The sequence below is a fragment of the Athene noctua genome, chromosome 5, assembly GCF_965140245.1.
Source record: "Athene noctua chromosome 5, bAthNoc1.hap1.1, whole genome shotgun sequence".
Taxonomy (NCBI): domain Eukaryota; kingdom Metazoa; phylum Chordata; class Aves; order Strigiformes; family Strigidae; genus Athene; species Athene noctua.
This window is the reverse complement of record NC_134041.1, coordinates 2,652,676-2,669,155: the sequence shown is the minus strand read 5'-3', so window position 1 is coordinate 2,669,155 and position 16,480 is coordinate 2,652,676. Positions and strand designations below refer to the sequence as shown.

General features: G+C 39.7%; 1 protein-coding gene across 3 annotated transcripts in view; it reads right to left on the bottom strand.

Annotated features, from left to right (window-relative positions):
- JAK1 (Janus kinase 1) overlaps nucleotides 1–16,480 on the bottom strand; it is a 62,661-nt gene that overhangs the window by 13,941 nt on the left and 32,240 nt on the right. For 2 of the 3 annotated variants that reach the window (XM_074906036.1, XM_074906037.1), the window contains exons 3-11: nucleotides 16,203–16,401; nucleotides 13,889–14,012; nucleotides 8,121–8,274; nucleotides 6,046–6,209; nucleotides 5,134–5,476; nucleotides 3,528–3,701; nucleotides 2,612–2,769; nucleotides 1,788–1,911; nucleotides 88–277 (exon numbers count right to left, since the gene is read on the bottom strand). In XM_074906036.1, the coding sequence (XP_074762137.1) occupies nucleotides 88–277; nucleotides 1,788–1,911; nucleotides 2,612–2,769; nucleotides 3,528–3,701; nucleotides 5,134–5,476; nucleotides 6,046–6,209; nucleotides 8,121–8,274; nucleotides 13,889–14,012; nucleotides 16,203–16,401 (1,630 nt within the window). The remainder of the gene's footprint in view (nucleotides 1–87; nucleotides 278–1,787; nucleotides 1,912–2,611; nucleotides 2,770–3,527; nucleotides 3,702–5,133; nucleotides 5,477–6,045; nucleotides 6,210–8,120; nucleotides 8,275–13,888; nucleotides 14,013–16,202; nucleotides 16,402–16,480) is intronic. The other variant, XM_074906038.1, reaches the window with a different exon arrangement.

The window sequence follows — 16,480 nt, the reverse complement described above, 5'->3', positions numbered from 1 at the left end:
ACCAAAGACACTAGGAACGCCTCCTATTTCTAGAGTCTGTTTCCTTCCAACAACAAAGTTTGTTGCCACTCTTAAAGGACAGACTACCTCTTGGTTTTGGTTGGCAGCACCTCTTCAGTGTAAAGCTTATGTTGTCTGTCCGAAGTATTTGTCCTTTCAGGTGATCCATCAGCTCTTTTAAGGATGAGAAAGACTTGTTTGAACCATGTAGGAAGTATCCGCCTTTCTTCACCTCAATCTGGAAGTTCTTGTACTGGATTGAGTTATTTATCCTCTGCTATTAGGGGGGGAGAGGGGAAAAAAAGAAAGCAAATTATAATCATTAAATCACAGAATGTTCTGAAGCCATAAAAGCTCCCCAAAAGCCTCTGAAATGACATGTAGGACCAGTTAATCACTCAGTGGTCCTAAGCTAGGGTCCTCTAATCAAACTCCAGGGAATTAGAAAAAGGCCCTAAAATTCCTATAACCTTTGGTCCCAGGAAAGTTCATCGTAACAGAGTGGAAGAAGAGCAACATAAAGACGCAGTCGTCTAACAAGTCCAACTCCAGCTTCTGTGTTTTGCAGAGCCTGAGAGTATGCAGAAGCCCTGACTCTTCAGAAGGAATTTCCTCTTCACTTGATCAAGAACTGCAGAATCTGGATCACGGTTTCAAAATCTCAACTTAAAAATAGCAAAACTCCCTTTCACAACCCAGATGGTTCAACAAATGAAACAAGATTTCAAGCTGTTGTTCAAACTGTCCAGTTTCAGTTAAATGTGCTGAGGAAGAAGGCCTGAACTTTTGTACTCATCTATCTCAAGCCTTTTCAAGTTCCCACCCTCTACTCCTGCTTCCTCACCTCTACAGAGCAGAGCTTCCCGTCACCTCTCCGTCCTCTCTAAGCCTCACAATCAGGTTGAATGATTTCCAAGACAAAATTGATTTCTTGTTTCAATGCCTCAGCTGCCCTGTCTGTTAGAACAGTGTTATCGTACAGTTTTTTTGCAAACGTCCACAGAAGATGAACCATCTATCAATGTTTATTATTTCTAAGAGGTTTTTCATCGTTTTGTTGTTTCTTGTTTCAAATGTCCCTTCTTGACCTCAGCATTGATTTTACTAACACTTTTTTCTATGAGAAGCAAAACTATTTATACACCTTCACATTATTATTATTATTATTCTTGTGTGAACACTTTAAGTACCTTCCCAAAACTAGCAAGTCAGCTGCAGACTTCCAAGTGAAGTCAGTAAAACCCAAACTTCTCTGCAGTTGCTGCATCCTTCTTTTCTACTTCTAACTGGTTCTCTCACCTATCCCACCTCATCAGCTTTTACTTATCACTCATCTTTCATAAAATATGTTCCACCACAGTGTATATGTCGCCTTCTGTGGTGCTCTACAGGTAAAGGCACTATTCCTTGGGCACTATTTTTACAATGAGTCAGCAGAAATATTCATATAATTAAATCCACGTTCAAGAAGCAGTAGATAAGTTGCAGTGACAAATTCTGTACGTCATTCTCACACCATACGAGCTTAAAAAACAATTTCCATCACATTCATGCACAGTTTTATTGCTAAGAATGTAAATGTTCTGATGTAATGAATCATATTTGTAGAGATAGCACAGGAGTGCAGGAAAGTGAAGTTAATGAGTACAAGTATCTACCCTCTGCTGCATCAGCTATCAAAGATAAGAGTCTCTGCCCTAAAGAACATAAATAGAACATGGATTACAGGGAGCTGCTAGTCTTTAGCTCATTATCAGATTACTGTGGGAATGCCACACCTGACATACCTCTGAGCCTTCAAAACAAGTCACTGTCATGAGAATGTGGTTAAAGTTCGTGCAGCTCCATCTCAACACGTACATTCCTGCTTCGTTCCCTTCCTGTCGCAGTTTGTTGATGGCGTATTCCGTGCTGAAAGAGCCAAGGTACAAATGAGGAAAACCAACAAGTGAGCAGTCTCATGTAAAATCTATTATTAGTAAATAAACAGGAGAGTAATCCCGGATTTGGAACAAAAATGAGTAACAGCAACTTAGAAATATTTATATTATTAAAACAGGATTTAATTGTGGGCTTTACAGACACATTTAGCTGCAAAAGAGCAAGGGAAGGAAGTTTTCTTAAGCTCTTAGGACAATTAATGGGGAAATTCTGCATCTAACAGCGTACAAGTAAGCTCTCAGTTTTCTACATATTTTATCTTCAAATATAAAAGGAAAAAAGCTACAAAGGTGGGCAGAAGGGAAAATAATTGTTTTAATTATTTAAAAAACCAAAGGCTTTGTGTCTCCATCCAAGTACTCCCAGTGTAGATAGAGTTCAACTTTAACTAAAACATTCCCAGCTGTTCAACTGACACTGATCTTTAGAGCTATTAGTGAAGTAAGCCTCAAAATACTCCAGTAGTGAGGAAACGCTGCTTTTCTAGATGAGCAAGCTGATGTAGAGAGAACCACTGATTTTTGTTCCATATAATCATTAGGTTGTTCTACAACCTTCTGTTAACCAACAGCCTTCCAACTGTCAGGTTCCCTCAATGGATTCAATATGCAGTAGTTGTTAGAGGACTAACGATTCAAGTGGAAAAATACAAATCTAACATTTTACTAACCAAATGGGTCCGTGACATCCATTTTTTATGTTGTGCTCAATCAGTGGGGGAGCCACATCCGTGCAGAGGTAATGGTGGGCATCTGCTGTAAGTCTGAAGTACCCGTCTATCAACGATGCAAACGACAGGGCCTCATCATGTGAGGACAGTTTTAATTCCTAAAACAAAAAGATATTTTAGTCAAGAATTCTTACAGTTCCACTAAAACATTTCAGGAATGTTTTAATAGCCAGCAATTTTTGTATTAAGTGGCTAAAAAACTGTCCAGAAAGCTACGACAGAAAACCATACACATATAGGAAGCCAACACTGACCATCCTCTATCCTCTCCACTCATTACTAGCTAGAAAATTCCATTCTCCAGCGTGACTTATATTCTGCTGTAATCCTGCACAAAATTAAGGCAAACTCTTGTGCCAGCCTTTGTGAAACGCCAGAAATTCAGGACTGGAGCGGTCATGTTGGATTTGAAGCCAAAGGCACTCTGGCAGCTCCTTTCCAAATTCTAGCAGCTGGCAGCCCACAGCAAGAAGAACTGGGTGTCTAGAAACTGACTCTCCTCTCCCTCCCTCCCAGGATCTCTCTGCATTTGTCTCCTCTCCCTCTGCCATCCTTGCTGGACTCCTCTTTCTCGACACGGCTTGGAAAACAGCACAGAGGAAAGCCGCGGGCTGAGAAGCATATCAGGCACTGCTGGCATGCAGCAACAAATCTAGAAAAATAACTGTGCTCACCAACCTGCTGCTCTTCTAACCAGCATTTTTAGCACCTGTCCAGTGTTGAGGAGAGCATATCCAGCTGTTACTCGAGTCTCATTAGAAAACGTTCCTCAAGGAGGTTGTCACTTGTTGCCCAGCAACACCATGTCACTACAGTTTCCCATGGCAGGGAAACCTCTCCAAGGTTTGGTTCTTACCATCCTTTTGTTATCCTGCTTGTTAATGCTAACTGTAGACTCCCTGATGACAATGTGGGTGATTTCAGGAAAATAGGAAAAATTGTTCCACAAGTCTCGAATTTTGTATTTTTCTTCATCCTTTTTGGTTTTGCCATCAGTCTTTTTCTTCTTCTCTTTCTCTGCCTGTACAGACTGCAAATATATTTTAGATAAAAGCATACCAATAAAAACGAAAACTACATTAAAACAAAAATCCATGCCAAATTAATCCAGCTATTCTTATGCTTGAACGCTTTTTGCTGCAAAGGAGCAGTTCATTTACATGTTCAGTGTGCCTGTACTGCAAAGACATAGTTCAGGCAAGGACTGTTCATAAGAGTTTTCACGAGGGTAAAAGAAACCAGTCTTTAGCTAGGTAGCTTACCTCTCAGTATGCTAGAAACAACTTTCAGTAGCAATACAGGGCTGAAAGGGTTCCACTGAAATGTCTAAATGATGTATCTGAAATACTCTCTCAGAGCTGACAGCAGATGAAATACTGCATACAGACCACCATGAAGCTGAGCATCTTACAGGTCAGAAATTATTGAAAATTATTATTAACTCTTTTATTTTTAAAAAGATAAATGTTGAGGCTGAGCAAGCTTCCTGCTAGTCACAGAAAGGTTTTCACCGAGACAAAAGTCTTTGGTTTAGGCATTGCAATAAACAGAATAATCTATACATCAGCAGAAACAGGAGCCTTACAAGAAACAGACTGCACTTCTTGCAAGATTCTCTGCTCAAATATCAGTTCTTCCTTCCCTCCTCCCCAATAATATTATCATTTAAAACAGAAATTCTCCCTCAGAGATATAGTTAGGTTACATCTACATGGAGTGAAGCGCAATACTTTCTATGCTACAAAAGATAGTCATCACCAGGGTTCTCATCACTGTGGGGAGCTGAGGCAAGCAAAAAGAGGTCTATCTGTTCAACGTTATGTGGAGAAAAGCTGTAGAAGATGCCATAACCCTTTCAAACCTAGACCATATTTAGTATTTATGTACACAAAGTACAGAAGAGCTTAAGCAAAGTGACCTCAGTTAGCAGCACTGAAACAAGGAAGAGCATATAAAGTATCACTGATGCGAGAAAGCTTAGCTTTAATGTCAGTGTATTTTAATTTATTCATGAAAAGTCTATGAGCATGAGCAAACACAGCACCTGGGGTGCCATATACAGAAAAAGCATTAACAGACTTCGGTATCAAGACAGAGCACCAACCACAAGGGTCTCCACAGACATTAATCTTTCAAGATGTGTGTCTGGTCTGGCAGATACAGTCCAGTCTTTCGTTTTCCTGGTGAACAGGTTGCCCACAGGGGTTGTGCACTGTCCACCCTTGGAAGTTTTCAAGACCAGAATGGATAAAGTCCTGAACAACCCAGTCTGATCTCCAAGCTAACCCTGACAGAGGGGTTGGACTCCTGAGCTCCCTTCCAACCTGTACAGTCCTATAATCCCGTGAAAGAAGTCCTGTCAGTAAAGAGCTGATCTGCAGCATCTGAAGATCATGACCATTTTTTAACAGTTATGCCCCCAAAAGCAACCCTCTAATGCCCATTTATCAAGGGATACTTACATTTGGCTTGAGCCTCCACTGAATTCCATTGTTTCCTGTTACGATGACTTCATATAGTGGGAGGATCTCATTGTCTCCACAATTAAATCTATTTATTTCATTCTCAGATGAAATCAGCAAAAATGAAGTCTCAAAAATTTCTGCTCCATAATGTTTAGTCAAGGTCTCCATCGTCGATAAGTATTTAACTTTCAGATCACGTGGAGACACACTACTGTCGCAAATGGTTTTGTTGTTAAACTCTTTAAGGAAATGCTTGAAAACATTATTTATCCGAATCCTGGTTAAGAAATTCCTCTGTCTGATAGTCTTGTTCAAAGTTTCAGGAATATAATGTTTATAACTAGAAGGAAAAACAATGCTGTGAGTTAATACTGCTGTCTCCTCAACTTGTAACTCTCCAAAATGTGTGACTGCCTTACTTTGAAAGCTGCAGAGAACAAGATGCAGCAAACCGCCGTGCAGTTAGCGCTGTAGGAGTGGTTTAGAGCACTAATAGCCAAATTCAAATAACAACCTTATCCAAAAGGTTTTTAGTCAGATGGATACAGCCCGCTCCACTCAATGACACAAATTGATTCTAACAGTTTTCTCATTAGGTTGTCACTTAACAACACTCCTATTTCTGAACCTACCGACCCAGAATCCTGAATTTACAGCAAGTCAACCAGTACCCAGCTCACTAGTGCTGGATGCACTAGCTGCAGAGATTTCAGATATTCTCCAAGTAAGAAAAAAATTGAAGTTTTGTTACACATATCCCTATTGACAAGATTAGGAAGACCCACTTAACAACAATAGTGTTGGAACTTCTAACTCCTGTACAGACTCTGGAAGGTAAAATGCTGAAAATCTCTTCTGGAAGAGAAGCACAGCAGACCCAAGAGTGACAAAGAAGTTATTCCTACTTACCTGATGTCTTTGGGAAGCTCCGGAAGCTTCACATTTTTCTTGATGGCATAGTGAGAGATCGCAAGGACCGCCATGCCCAGACATTCATTTTCAATTTCATGAACTTCTTGATCGTTTTTAGGATCACGGATTGGTGCCAGGCCTTTCACTAAGTCATACTGACCCTTAACAGGAAGCAAAAAAAGAAAGCTCTCAGATTTGGTAATTGTCATAGTTTATCTATGAGCAAGAAATACGTCTCCAGATGACAGGCTCTCCTTGAGCAAGGCGAGGCACCCAAAACTGAAAGCCAGGACAAGGAGGGGCAGGGGAAGAAGGGAAGAGCTGTGCAATAGATGCAGTCTTCTCTTCAACCAGTGAAACAGAAACACGGGCAGGCAAGCACTCACCCCAAAAACGCTGCCTATTAAAGAAGAAACACCAACATTTATGCCTGACAGAAGTCTTTCGAAGTGACGATTTGTGGAACAGGTGGAATGGCCACAGCACATCCACCCCACATGCAGTCCTCAGGGTTGTGGCTTTCACCAAGAACGGGTGTAGAGCCCCAGGGAGAACACCTCCAAAACCCCCATCCCCTTCTGCTATGTATTAGCCCACCAAAAATTCACTCTTTTTGTAATTAACTAAAGAAAGCATCACCCCTGCCTCCTTCTAGCACAATTTTTTACAATTTTTTTTTTCTGGTACGCAAGAAATATTTTGTGTCTCTGCTTTATGTCCGCCCGTCATCACCTGGTGTCTCTATGAACCTCAAGCACTGGCTCTAACCCACATCTCAGACCCAAGATTGCAAACTCTGATGGTAGCCACCTTGCTCTGGGACAGTCTGAAAAACATTTCATTCCCAAAGAGCAAAGACATTTCTGCTGCTTTATACTAGCATTAGGGGTCCTCCTGGCCTTTTTTGAAAATGTTATTACCCAGAAGTAAAATTCTGCTTAATGCAATAATGTCTGACAATATTCATTAGGGTCCCTGCTCATTCTGCTATTTAAAAGGTGTTTTCATTCTTTTTGCTGGCACTCAAAAAAGGAAAAAAAAAAAAAAAAAAGGACAAAACAGATTTTTGCAGCACGTTTTCAGTGATTTTGCAGAGTTGAAGACATGTACACAGAATGTTCATACAAAACAAGACCTAAGTCAGTTTTGTAACACAGAAACAAATATTTGCTTCTTTTATTACTTCGTAACACAAGTGGTACCATTAAAATGCACACATAGCTGTAACTAACATGGTATTTTCTTTTGTTGTGGTTTCACAACAAAAGAACAAGGATACACTGGAGCAGCTTTGTGCTATCTCTTTTTCTGAAGGATAGAACCACATTTCAAAGTCTGAAAATTCTGCAGTAATTATACTTAGAATTAACAGTAAACATGTTTTTTTCCAGCCCATTTAACTTGCTCATTTCACAAGCTTTCATCAACCTCAATCTTCCCATGTCTTCAGTGAAACCAGACAATTTCTGGTTTGCAAAATCATCTGTGTGTATACAAACTTTTTTTGTACAAGAGCACAAGCTTTCAGCAATAAGGACCCTGTGTACTTGCCACGTCCAGCATGCTGCACGTACCGCCAACAAGAGGGAGGCACAACAGGACAGAAAAATGGCATGTAAGCAGGCTGTGTGGCAGTGGGCTTATCAGACAATATTTTAACACCACGTAGTAAAAAAAACTCACGAAAAGGACACCATACTGCCAGTTTTAATACTGCCACTGCTCTGCTGCAGGACTACAGATGTTAATGTTATGTGCAAACGTTCCACAAAAGAAAAGGTGATAGTATTTATATCCAAAAATATTTACTATTAAAAGAAAGTATGCCAAAAAAATATAGCCCTTTTTGGACTGTGAGATAGACAGTTTCTCTACATATGCTGCATATGGGCAGATTGTTCTTCACGTAGCAAATTCTCTTCTCTCCACCATGCAGAAGTATGAAGAAAACACTAATACTAACAGGTATGGTTCTTTAGAAGTTTGAAGATAGGCCTTTAAAGTAGTTTCTACTGGATCAAGTAGTTTTTGAGCGACTACAAGGGCAGAGATACTTGCAAGCAACCTCCTACCTGTGCAAAGATGTATTCCAACGAGTTTGCATCAAGTATAGGGGTTCCTTCTGGTGCCAGCTTCTTCTCATAAGAGTTCTTCGCCTTCCTTGGTGAATGTCTCCACACTGAGGGCTCGTTTTCACTAGTCCCATGCCAGTTTGTAAAGTAGTATCTTGCAAGAAAAGAGGAATAAACTTGAAAAACTTTTGGGGAAGTCCTCCACTTAATTAGATAGATAATTTAAACTTTTAAAAGAAAAACAGTTACAAGTCAGCATCCATCACTCGTCTGCCCTGAGGTTGCAACTTGAAGTGGTCCACTGCTGAAACTGCATGCCTGGCCTGAGGAACTGGGGAAAAATGGTCTATCAGTCAAAGGTCTACGGCGTTTCCACTCAACACTACCTCACTCTTAACTGCCCGTCACGTGCCTGCACAGTCCACTGAAGAAGAAGGCACCACCCTGATGACAAGCAGGTTTCCATCACCTCAACATCGCGTGAGCAGCGTAGGCGAGCATAATGCTTCTACTGGGCATTAACCAACGGCTGGTGTTTGCATTCCAAGATCAAATGGCTCATCTAAAGGGTTAACGAGACATCAGACCTCCTCCTCTACAGGCACAGGGAAGAACTTTGCTATGCCTCACTCCCTGGAATTTCTTGCTTCCCTTTGGTTTTGGATGGAGCTAGTGAAAAAGGTACTAATTCAAATCACCCAGTTTTAAAGGGACACAGTCAAACCTCCGTGTGTATTACAGACAAGCTTTTTACTCATACCTGCACACAAAGCTATTTAGTTAAAAACCTACTAAAGGAGCTGGCATCTACTGAAAATTCATCAAATTTTTGAGTTCGACCTCTGTTAGCACCTTCTGAGAAATCTTTGCCTAAATCATTCCAGAAATTTGTTTATCTGCGTTCTAGTAACATTTAAATCAAGTGAAGTTTAGTTAAATCTGGTTTGAATCAATGTGCCTTTTGCAAAGGTTCATGTCTTGCACATGATCATGAACTACTTACAATTAAATGGTTACAGCAGAGCAGATTTACCCAACTGCTAAGTAGGAATGATTCCTGTAAGAATATGTCAATCTAATTCCAGAGGAGCATTCAGCACTAGCAGGAGCAAACAATGCAGAATCACTGCACTCTGTGTGTGTGTATATATATATATTACTGCATTAATACAGAGGATGGTGTAAAATCAGACATTTCTGATACACAGTGACCACTGTGAGCATCGCATAATTAGTTTCACATTACCGTGATATCTCGACAGCAAAACTTTTAATGTCTACCTAAATATGTGATCAAAACCATAAAGAAAGTTTGTGACCAAAATGAGATCAGCTTTACACAGAAAAAAGACAAATGAATGTGAATGTTAACAGACAATGCACATAGAAGAAGTGGTAAAGAAAAAGTGAGGGGGAAAAAAAACAGGTTTTAGGTAGAAAATATTGAGGTATGTGATGGGTATATCCAACTCCTGAATTGGAAATACACCGAAAGAAAAAGCTGAATAGATAAAATACCTTATAATCCATAAACACATTTTGAGATTACAAATAAGAAATCTGTTGAAATAAAAAAAAATCTGTTGAAATAAAAAAAATCTGTTGAAATAAATTAAAAAAAAACCCTATTGAAATTAAAAAAAAAAATCTGTTGAAATAAAAAAACCCACCCTGTTGAAATAAAAAAAATCTGTTGAAATTAAAAAAAAAAAAATCACTATGTTGCCCAAGCAGTTTCATTTCAAATAAAAAGCAATAAAAAAATAGCAAGAGACGTGTTGTTGAAGACAGGAAGGCAGCAGGAAGGCAGTAAGTCAACTGACAAACGCTTAGGAACATTATGGTGCAGAACAACCCCCATGCAAAAGTGTTTTAACATATGTGCTGTATCTTCGTGACTTGTTTCTGACCAGAATGGGAGTTCATGGATTAAACCCCAATTCTGCAGAGGTTGAGACTGGTGTGTATGAGTCTCAGTGCAGAGTCAGGATCGCAAAGAGCAAAATAAAATCAGTATTTTTAGTTCAGCACCGCGTGTTTGAATCACACATTATCTGTACAATAACTTGATCGTTCAAGTGAAGAATTATGTATCAAATTACTCTTACAGAGATGAGACTTTCTGTGCAGTGTTTCTGTTTATCCCTTCTTCTTGAGAAATCTTTTTAAGTCCCCAAAAAGCACATAGCTCTAGCATGAGTAGGAACACCAACACACAACTATGCCAAAACCTCCTGACAAGTACTGTAAGATACTGCAAAACTCCTCTGGATGATGCATAAAAACCCGAGCAAAGCAAATCCTTCTGCCTGCAGGAAATGACTTTGTTTCCGTATGCTCCTTTATAAGATGAGTGATAATTAATAACTCCAATTCTTTTTGTATTTCCTGAAGAGAATTATGGGCAAGGTATTGTGTATTGTTTGTAACTGAGAGGAGAATCTGCTCCTTTCCCTGTTAAACTGCACTGATTAAGACAACACTTATAAGTTACAATAAGAATTAAGAGCCCCATTGTTTGGGGAACCATATAAATAAAGGGGAGTCTCTGCCTTGAAGAGTCTGATGGACTTGCGGTAAAAGGGAGACAGATTATTACTATTACACTTTCACAAACAGAGATGGGAGCACAATTTTTCCAATCCAGAAGTCCTGCAGACAGGCTGGAAAGGAGATTGCATGCTCCTGAGTTTTCCTGTGGCACAGGAGAGAGCCAGCAGCAGGGGTGGATGTTGGGAGTCAGCCCGAGCGGGTCACCCTGGGAAACTCCAGTTTTTTACTTCACCCATTCAATCTGGCCAAGCAGAAATGCCAGAAGGGGGACCTGCTGTTGTCTTTCACCTGCAGCAGCTCTGATAGTCCTTCTTTCCAGAGTTTCCAGAAATGGATATTGGGTCCCTTCTTCATGCCGAGAAACGCCGCTACCTCTGGCTTAAACACAGCCCAGCCACGGAAGAGTTAAACTCCTCCTTCATCAGCTGGTGTGCTAATTACTCCAGGATATTACAAAATACTATCGTTTCTTATGCTGTAGACTGGTTGGCTTTTTTTAAACTTCAGGCAAGTGAAAGAAATATAGAGCTAGTTACAGAGTTTCTAGTCAAAAGCTACTCCTTTTAAAATATTGCCAAAAGTGTAGCAGCTGGCACAGACCTGACGGGGAGAGGACGACGGGAAGTCAACACCGGCAGAAACCAAATCTAAAGCTTTCAGCAGTGGGAGAAAAACCAAACTTCTAAAAGCATTTGGAACTACTCAGTCACATACCTTCGATTTTAGATATATAATTTTAATAGGACATGACTAAATTAAACCTATCGATGCAATGGAATTTCAGAAATAAGGCTGTCCACATAGAAATGATTTAGTCTCTAGATGATATATACAGTCCAACACTCTGCACTATTAAATAAGCTCAGACCATTTTCCTTTTTCAAGAGGAATTCTGCCTCTTGCAGAGCACAGAATAAACAATATTCATTTAGAGAACAGTTTCGTAATCCTGCGTTGCTCATAATTTTTCAGTGTTCAGCCCTGCTCTCAGTTCAGATGTCCAAGCCAAGACACACAATAGATTAGAAATGAAAGAAAGTAAAATACCACTTCACCAATACACAACAGCATTTCCAGGGAGACAGGAGTCTTTAGATTAGCACCTAAATGCATATAAACTCTTCTTAAATGCATATGAAATTATTCTAAATATGTACTATTGGCCTGAAGTTTGCTCATTTTCACGCACGAAATACATCTGACAAAAGAGACGTCCCTGCCAAACTTCAAATCCCAATTCCAATGCTTAAAAAAATAAACCACCAGAACTTTTCAATACAGAAAGCAGGGCATTTTCCATAGCTTCATTCTATAAAATGGCAGAACAGAAAAATTTCCAGAAAATAAAGTTTGGCGTAGAGTAATTCTGCCCATATACCTAAAATCTGATCGAGATGTCAACAGGAATGGAAGAGTACCTGGAGAGAGCTCTCACCATTCACTCAAAGCAGAAACATGTAAACACCAAACAGAGTGAACACTATTTTTAAAAAACTGTGTTAAAAACAGTATCCTATTTCTAATCAGAGGATTAAATTCCCACAGCTACAGTTTTAAAATACTACCTTCTTTTCCTGAGAAAAGCACACCACATCAGAGAATTTCAGTATCAGGGGAAAACTCCCCAGATTCACATTACACCAAGAAATTTTATTATCCACTATATGGTTAATCTGAGTGATCTCTTAAAGCAAGAAGGGGCACTTAATGCTCTGTAAGAGGCCATTAGAGTCTCAGAGCTTCTTTTAGAGTCACTCAATTCCATTACTGTATGGCGTTTATCTGCCAAACTTAATCACAGCTGTTTAAGGCTGAGATTAGCCAAGGTTAAGTCATTAATACCACTAATAAACTGTGTTACAGAAAACCAAAAAGACTAGAGCATCCTCTTTCTCTTCTAAAAATAGGTATCAGTATTAGAATTATTTGAAAAGCCTTTTTGTTGACTGTCAGTATTTTTTTTTTTCTCCTAACAGTTTACCCAACAACAATTCCAGTCTGGCACAACTGTAATCGGAACTGAAACACACAAATTCAAAAAACACGTTTTCAAAGCTCTCTCTTTGTATCCCCATAAGCAAAGTGGTGGTTATTCTCCAACAAGCCTAGAAAACTGGATGCACAACCTGGGGTTTACACATGCCAGTCCTCTCACTGGCATGTACAAGTGTTAGTCATGTTGTCTAACTACAGATGATCAGGAAAAAGATGTTAAAATGCATACAGCTTCAAGTTTTTTTCTCTACAGCCCAAACTGACCGTGTACATATTACATTTCGAGGCAAAGAGGGAATATTACGTAGAAGCTTTTTTTTCTTACAGTTGTACCTTGAAGAATCTACAAAAACAATCTGTGGACTGGGTGAAGTTTCTAGACTAATTATACCTGGAAGCAAAGCTTATTCCATATATTTTTCTCCTATATTACACACTTAAAGCTCATACTGATGCAAGTCAGAATAAAAATCAAAAAAATTAAGCAGGATAATGTCCAGAATTAGATTTCTATCAAGTCCTAAAAGGAGGACATCCTTCCTTTAGCTAGAGTATGTGAGAGCGCTCGACAGCTGTCAGCATTACTGCTTTCACCTTCCAGGGGATGAGGGCTGGTGTAGCCATTCAGCCCCACAAATCTCAACAGGTTACGTGCTGTATTTTAAGAACATCACCTGAAGTATAACCTGATGGTACAGGATGGACACTGGGGAAAAATGGTTTCTATTTTCTGATGCTTTCTCCAGTCTAGTGCATGCCACCCACAGCATGGTCACACAGATTCCCCTGCAGACCTAGAGTTGAATTTCAAAAGCAATAGCGTGTTGCTTTTTCCTTTCAAGATAATAGTAAAACTCCCATTGACTTCAGCAGGAGTACAGTTCACTGAACACTTCAAACAGAGATGGAAACATGCAAAATACTGACATCATAAAACATTTTTGAACCATTTTTTCAAATTAGCTTTTAGCTAGTTCAGTCACCTACAGCTCTGTGGATAGAGGTTCTTGTGTTTTTTCAACTTCTGGGGCTTTTGTCAAGGTTATATAGCAAAGGCAAAAAAATCAGGAGACATTTTAAGCTTTTACTGTTAATCTCTTATCTCTGCTTTGAAAGATGCTTATTTTGGTTTTGCTTTCCTGCTTCTTCAGTGAGTTCAGCAGTACAAGTCAGAGCATCTACCTACGGTTAAAGAACCATTTTTGAGACTTTGCACTTACCTCATTCGGTAATGGAGCCGGTGTGATGTTTTTTCATCTATCTTAAAGACCTGGTTTGGTGCATACCAGAGCTTTTTGTTTTCATCATACAGTGCAAAGAGGTTATGGCACAGAGGAGATATAGCTGTCAGAGGAAAGTAAACAAACATGTGAAACACAAGGCTCCGATACATATGCACGCCCCAAAAATATAAATACATAAAGCAAATACCTGACCTTGCAAAACAGACCGTAAAAAGAGACTGACATTTAAAGCAAAGATTAGGAAGTTATGGTCAACATGGAACTGCAATGGCACGTTGGTTCACTCCGTTGTTTTATCATGTGTGAAAGAGTGTATCATTTCAGCTATTTCTAGCTTTCAACTTATTTTGATTTTGAGAAAGATCTAACTTAAGAGGAAATTACTTTAAAATCTTCACTTTTTCTAGATCACAGAAATGGGTGTTTTAACAAAACCACTCAGCAATACCACAACGTGGTTGTCAGTTTTATTTTGTTAATAAATCTTACTCCCATAGTTGAAAGAGAAGGTTTTAGTGAAACAATGAAAATCCCCTTCTCATTAGCAAACAAGCAGAAAGCATAATGTGTCGTTTTTCCATTCTTTGCTAATTCAACAGAGGGTTTTCCAACAAAGAACAGACTTTGACTTGTATGTCTAGGCTGACCTCCTTTAACCTTTGCTTTTGCATCATCCCAGAGCAAAACAGGCCACGGTGTATTTACAGGCCTACTGTTGTTTGAATTCCTTGCTTCAGCCTCCTGCTCAATAGGAGGCAGTACCTTTTTGCAAAAGCCCTGGTCAGGCCAGCAGTGAGCACTGTAGCACGAGCTTAAGTGTCTTTCTGAAATGGGGCCAACTGCAGAGCACTTTGTTGGGGTCCTGCAGAATTCAGTGAAACCATTTCTATGGTAAATTGGGGAGAGCGAGCAGAAAGGAAGAAGAGAAGCCTAGGAAATAAAAACTGATCGCAAAGTTCACAGCAGGTGGGGTTGGGCAGTCAGTGCCTTCTGCAGGTCAATGAGCAAGACATAGATGACACCACTGGTTTAACATCCAAGCTGTGATTTACAGCCGAGACCAGCATCACAGGTCTGCTGAAATGGGTGAGACTTTGCCATGTGCTGTGGAGTTTGTGGAAAGTGAGAGAAGGCAGAAAGAAGTTCCCTTAAGGAAAGCTCACTTTAAAGTCATTTCTTCAAAGGTTTTAAACTTCCACCAGAAATTACAGCGAGCAGTCACGTAGTACGTGTGTTCACACCCATACAAACAGCAGCAACTCAACCTCTTATAGGCTGACATAAATAGGTGGGGTTTATGTACTCCTCATTTTCACTAAAACTATTCAAACATAACATGTGCACTTATTTGACATGTCCTTCAGATTCCCATCATTCCTGCCTTTCCAATGGAAGAGAAGCAGTTAGACAAAGGAAGTGAAGGGTACTCAATGTTGCAAGAATCAAGATGACATGGGAAAAGAAAACGTTTTAAAGCTGCAGGAAATCTTATGCCCAGTTTGCCTGTTTATACAGCCAGATTCACCACTCCTGTATCTGCTGAATGATATTTAGCATCCCATGAAGCCTGGGGAACACAAAATAGGGATCAGGGCAGGAAGAATTTTAGCATTGTAAATATAAAAGTACGCTGGGTCATGAGGCTCAGACATAATCCACTCATTCCGGTAGCATTACATATACGTTCAAATATTGTGATGAGTCAAGGACCACAGTGACAAAGCAAGAAATCTTCATTATACATTTATGCATTACCACAATTGTGCACAGTTCAGGTAATCTGAACTGGTGAATCACCCTCTGCAAGGAAGCGTCAGGTAACAGAAAACTAAAACCAGAAAAGTAGCCGATAAGTTTTGGGTTTTGGTTGGTTTTTTTTTTTTTTTCATTAGCCCTCTCCAAAATGTTTTACAACACAGGATGGATTCTGAGAGGCTTAGCAACTAGTATACAAGGTAAAACCAGCTTTGTGTTAACTTATTTGTATATGGTGTCTCCTCTTAAAAAAACCCCTAATCATCCCACTCAAATTAAAAAAACCCAGTATCTGTCAGAAACCAGGATGGGAGACCATCACTTCATACGAATCTGAAGACAGTCTCTCCCACCGTTTTCTCCACCTCTGGCAGTTTAAGAACTGCCCAGACAGACCCTTGGCAAAAGCTTCCATCCTAGACTACGTAATGTGTATTTCTTCTACAAACACTGACTCACTCGCAGGGAAGGACGCATCACTTTCGATACTGTCAGGCCTTGCCACTGAAAACTTAAATAAAATCCATATACTCACAACATCTCTGGGCAGCTTCAATGCACAGGTCCTCTGAGGTAAACTCGCCACTCGTGTAACAAATGGGATTTTTATCTTGCAGGTAGAAAAGTATTTCTAAACCCTGATGCTGAGCTTCCAGGTTCATTTCGCTCTTCTTTGTGCTCCTCATTTTTGCACAGAAAGCCATGGCTTTGCAATCTTCTTTTACGTTTAGATACTGAAAGCGGAGAAAAAACAGTTAAAGAAAATGTGAAGTAGAGTTTGAATATCTGTCAGAACACAAATCCATTGCTTAA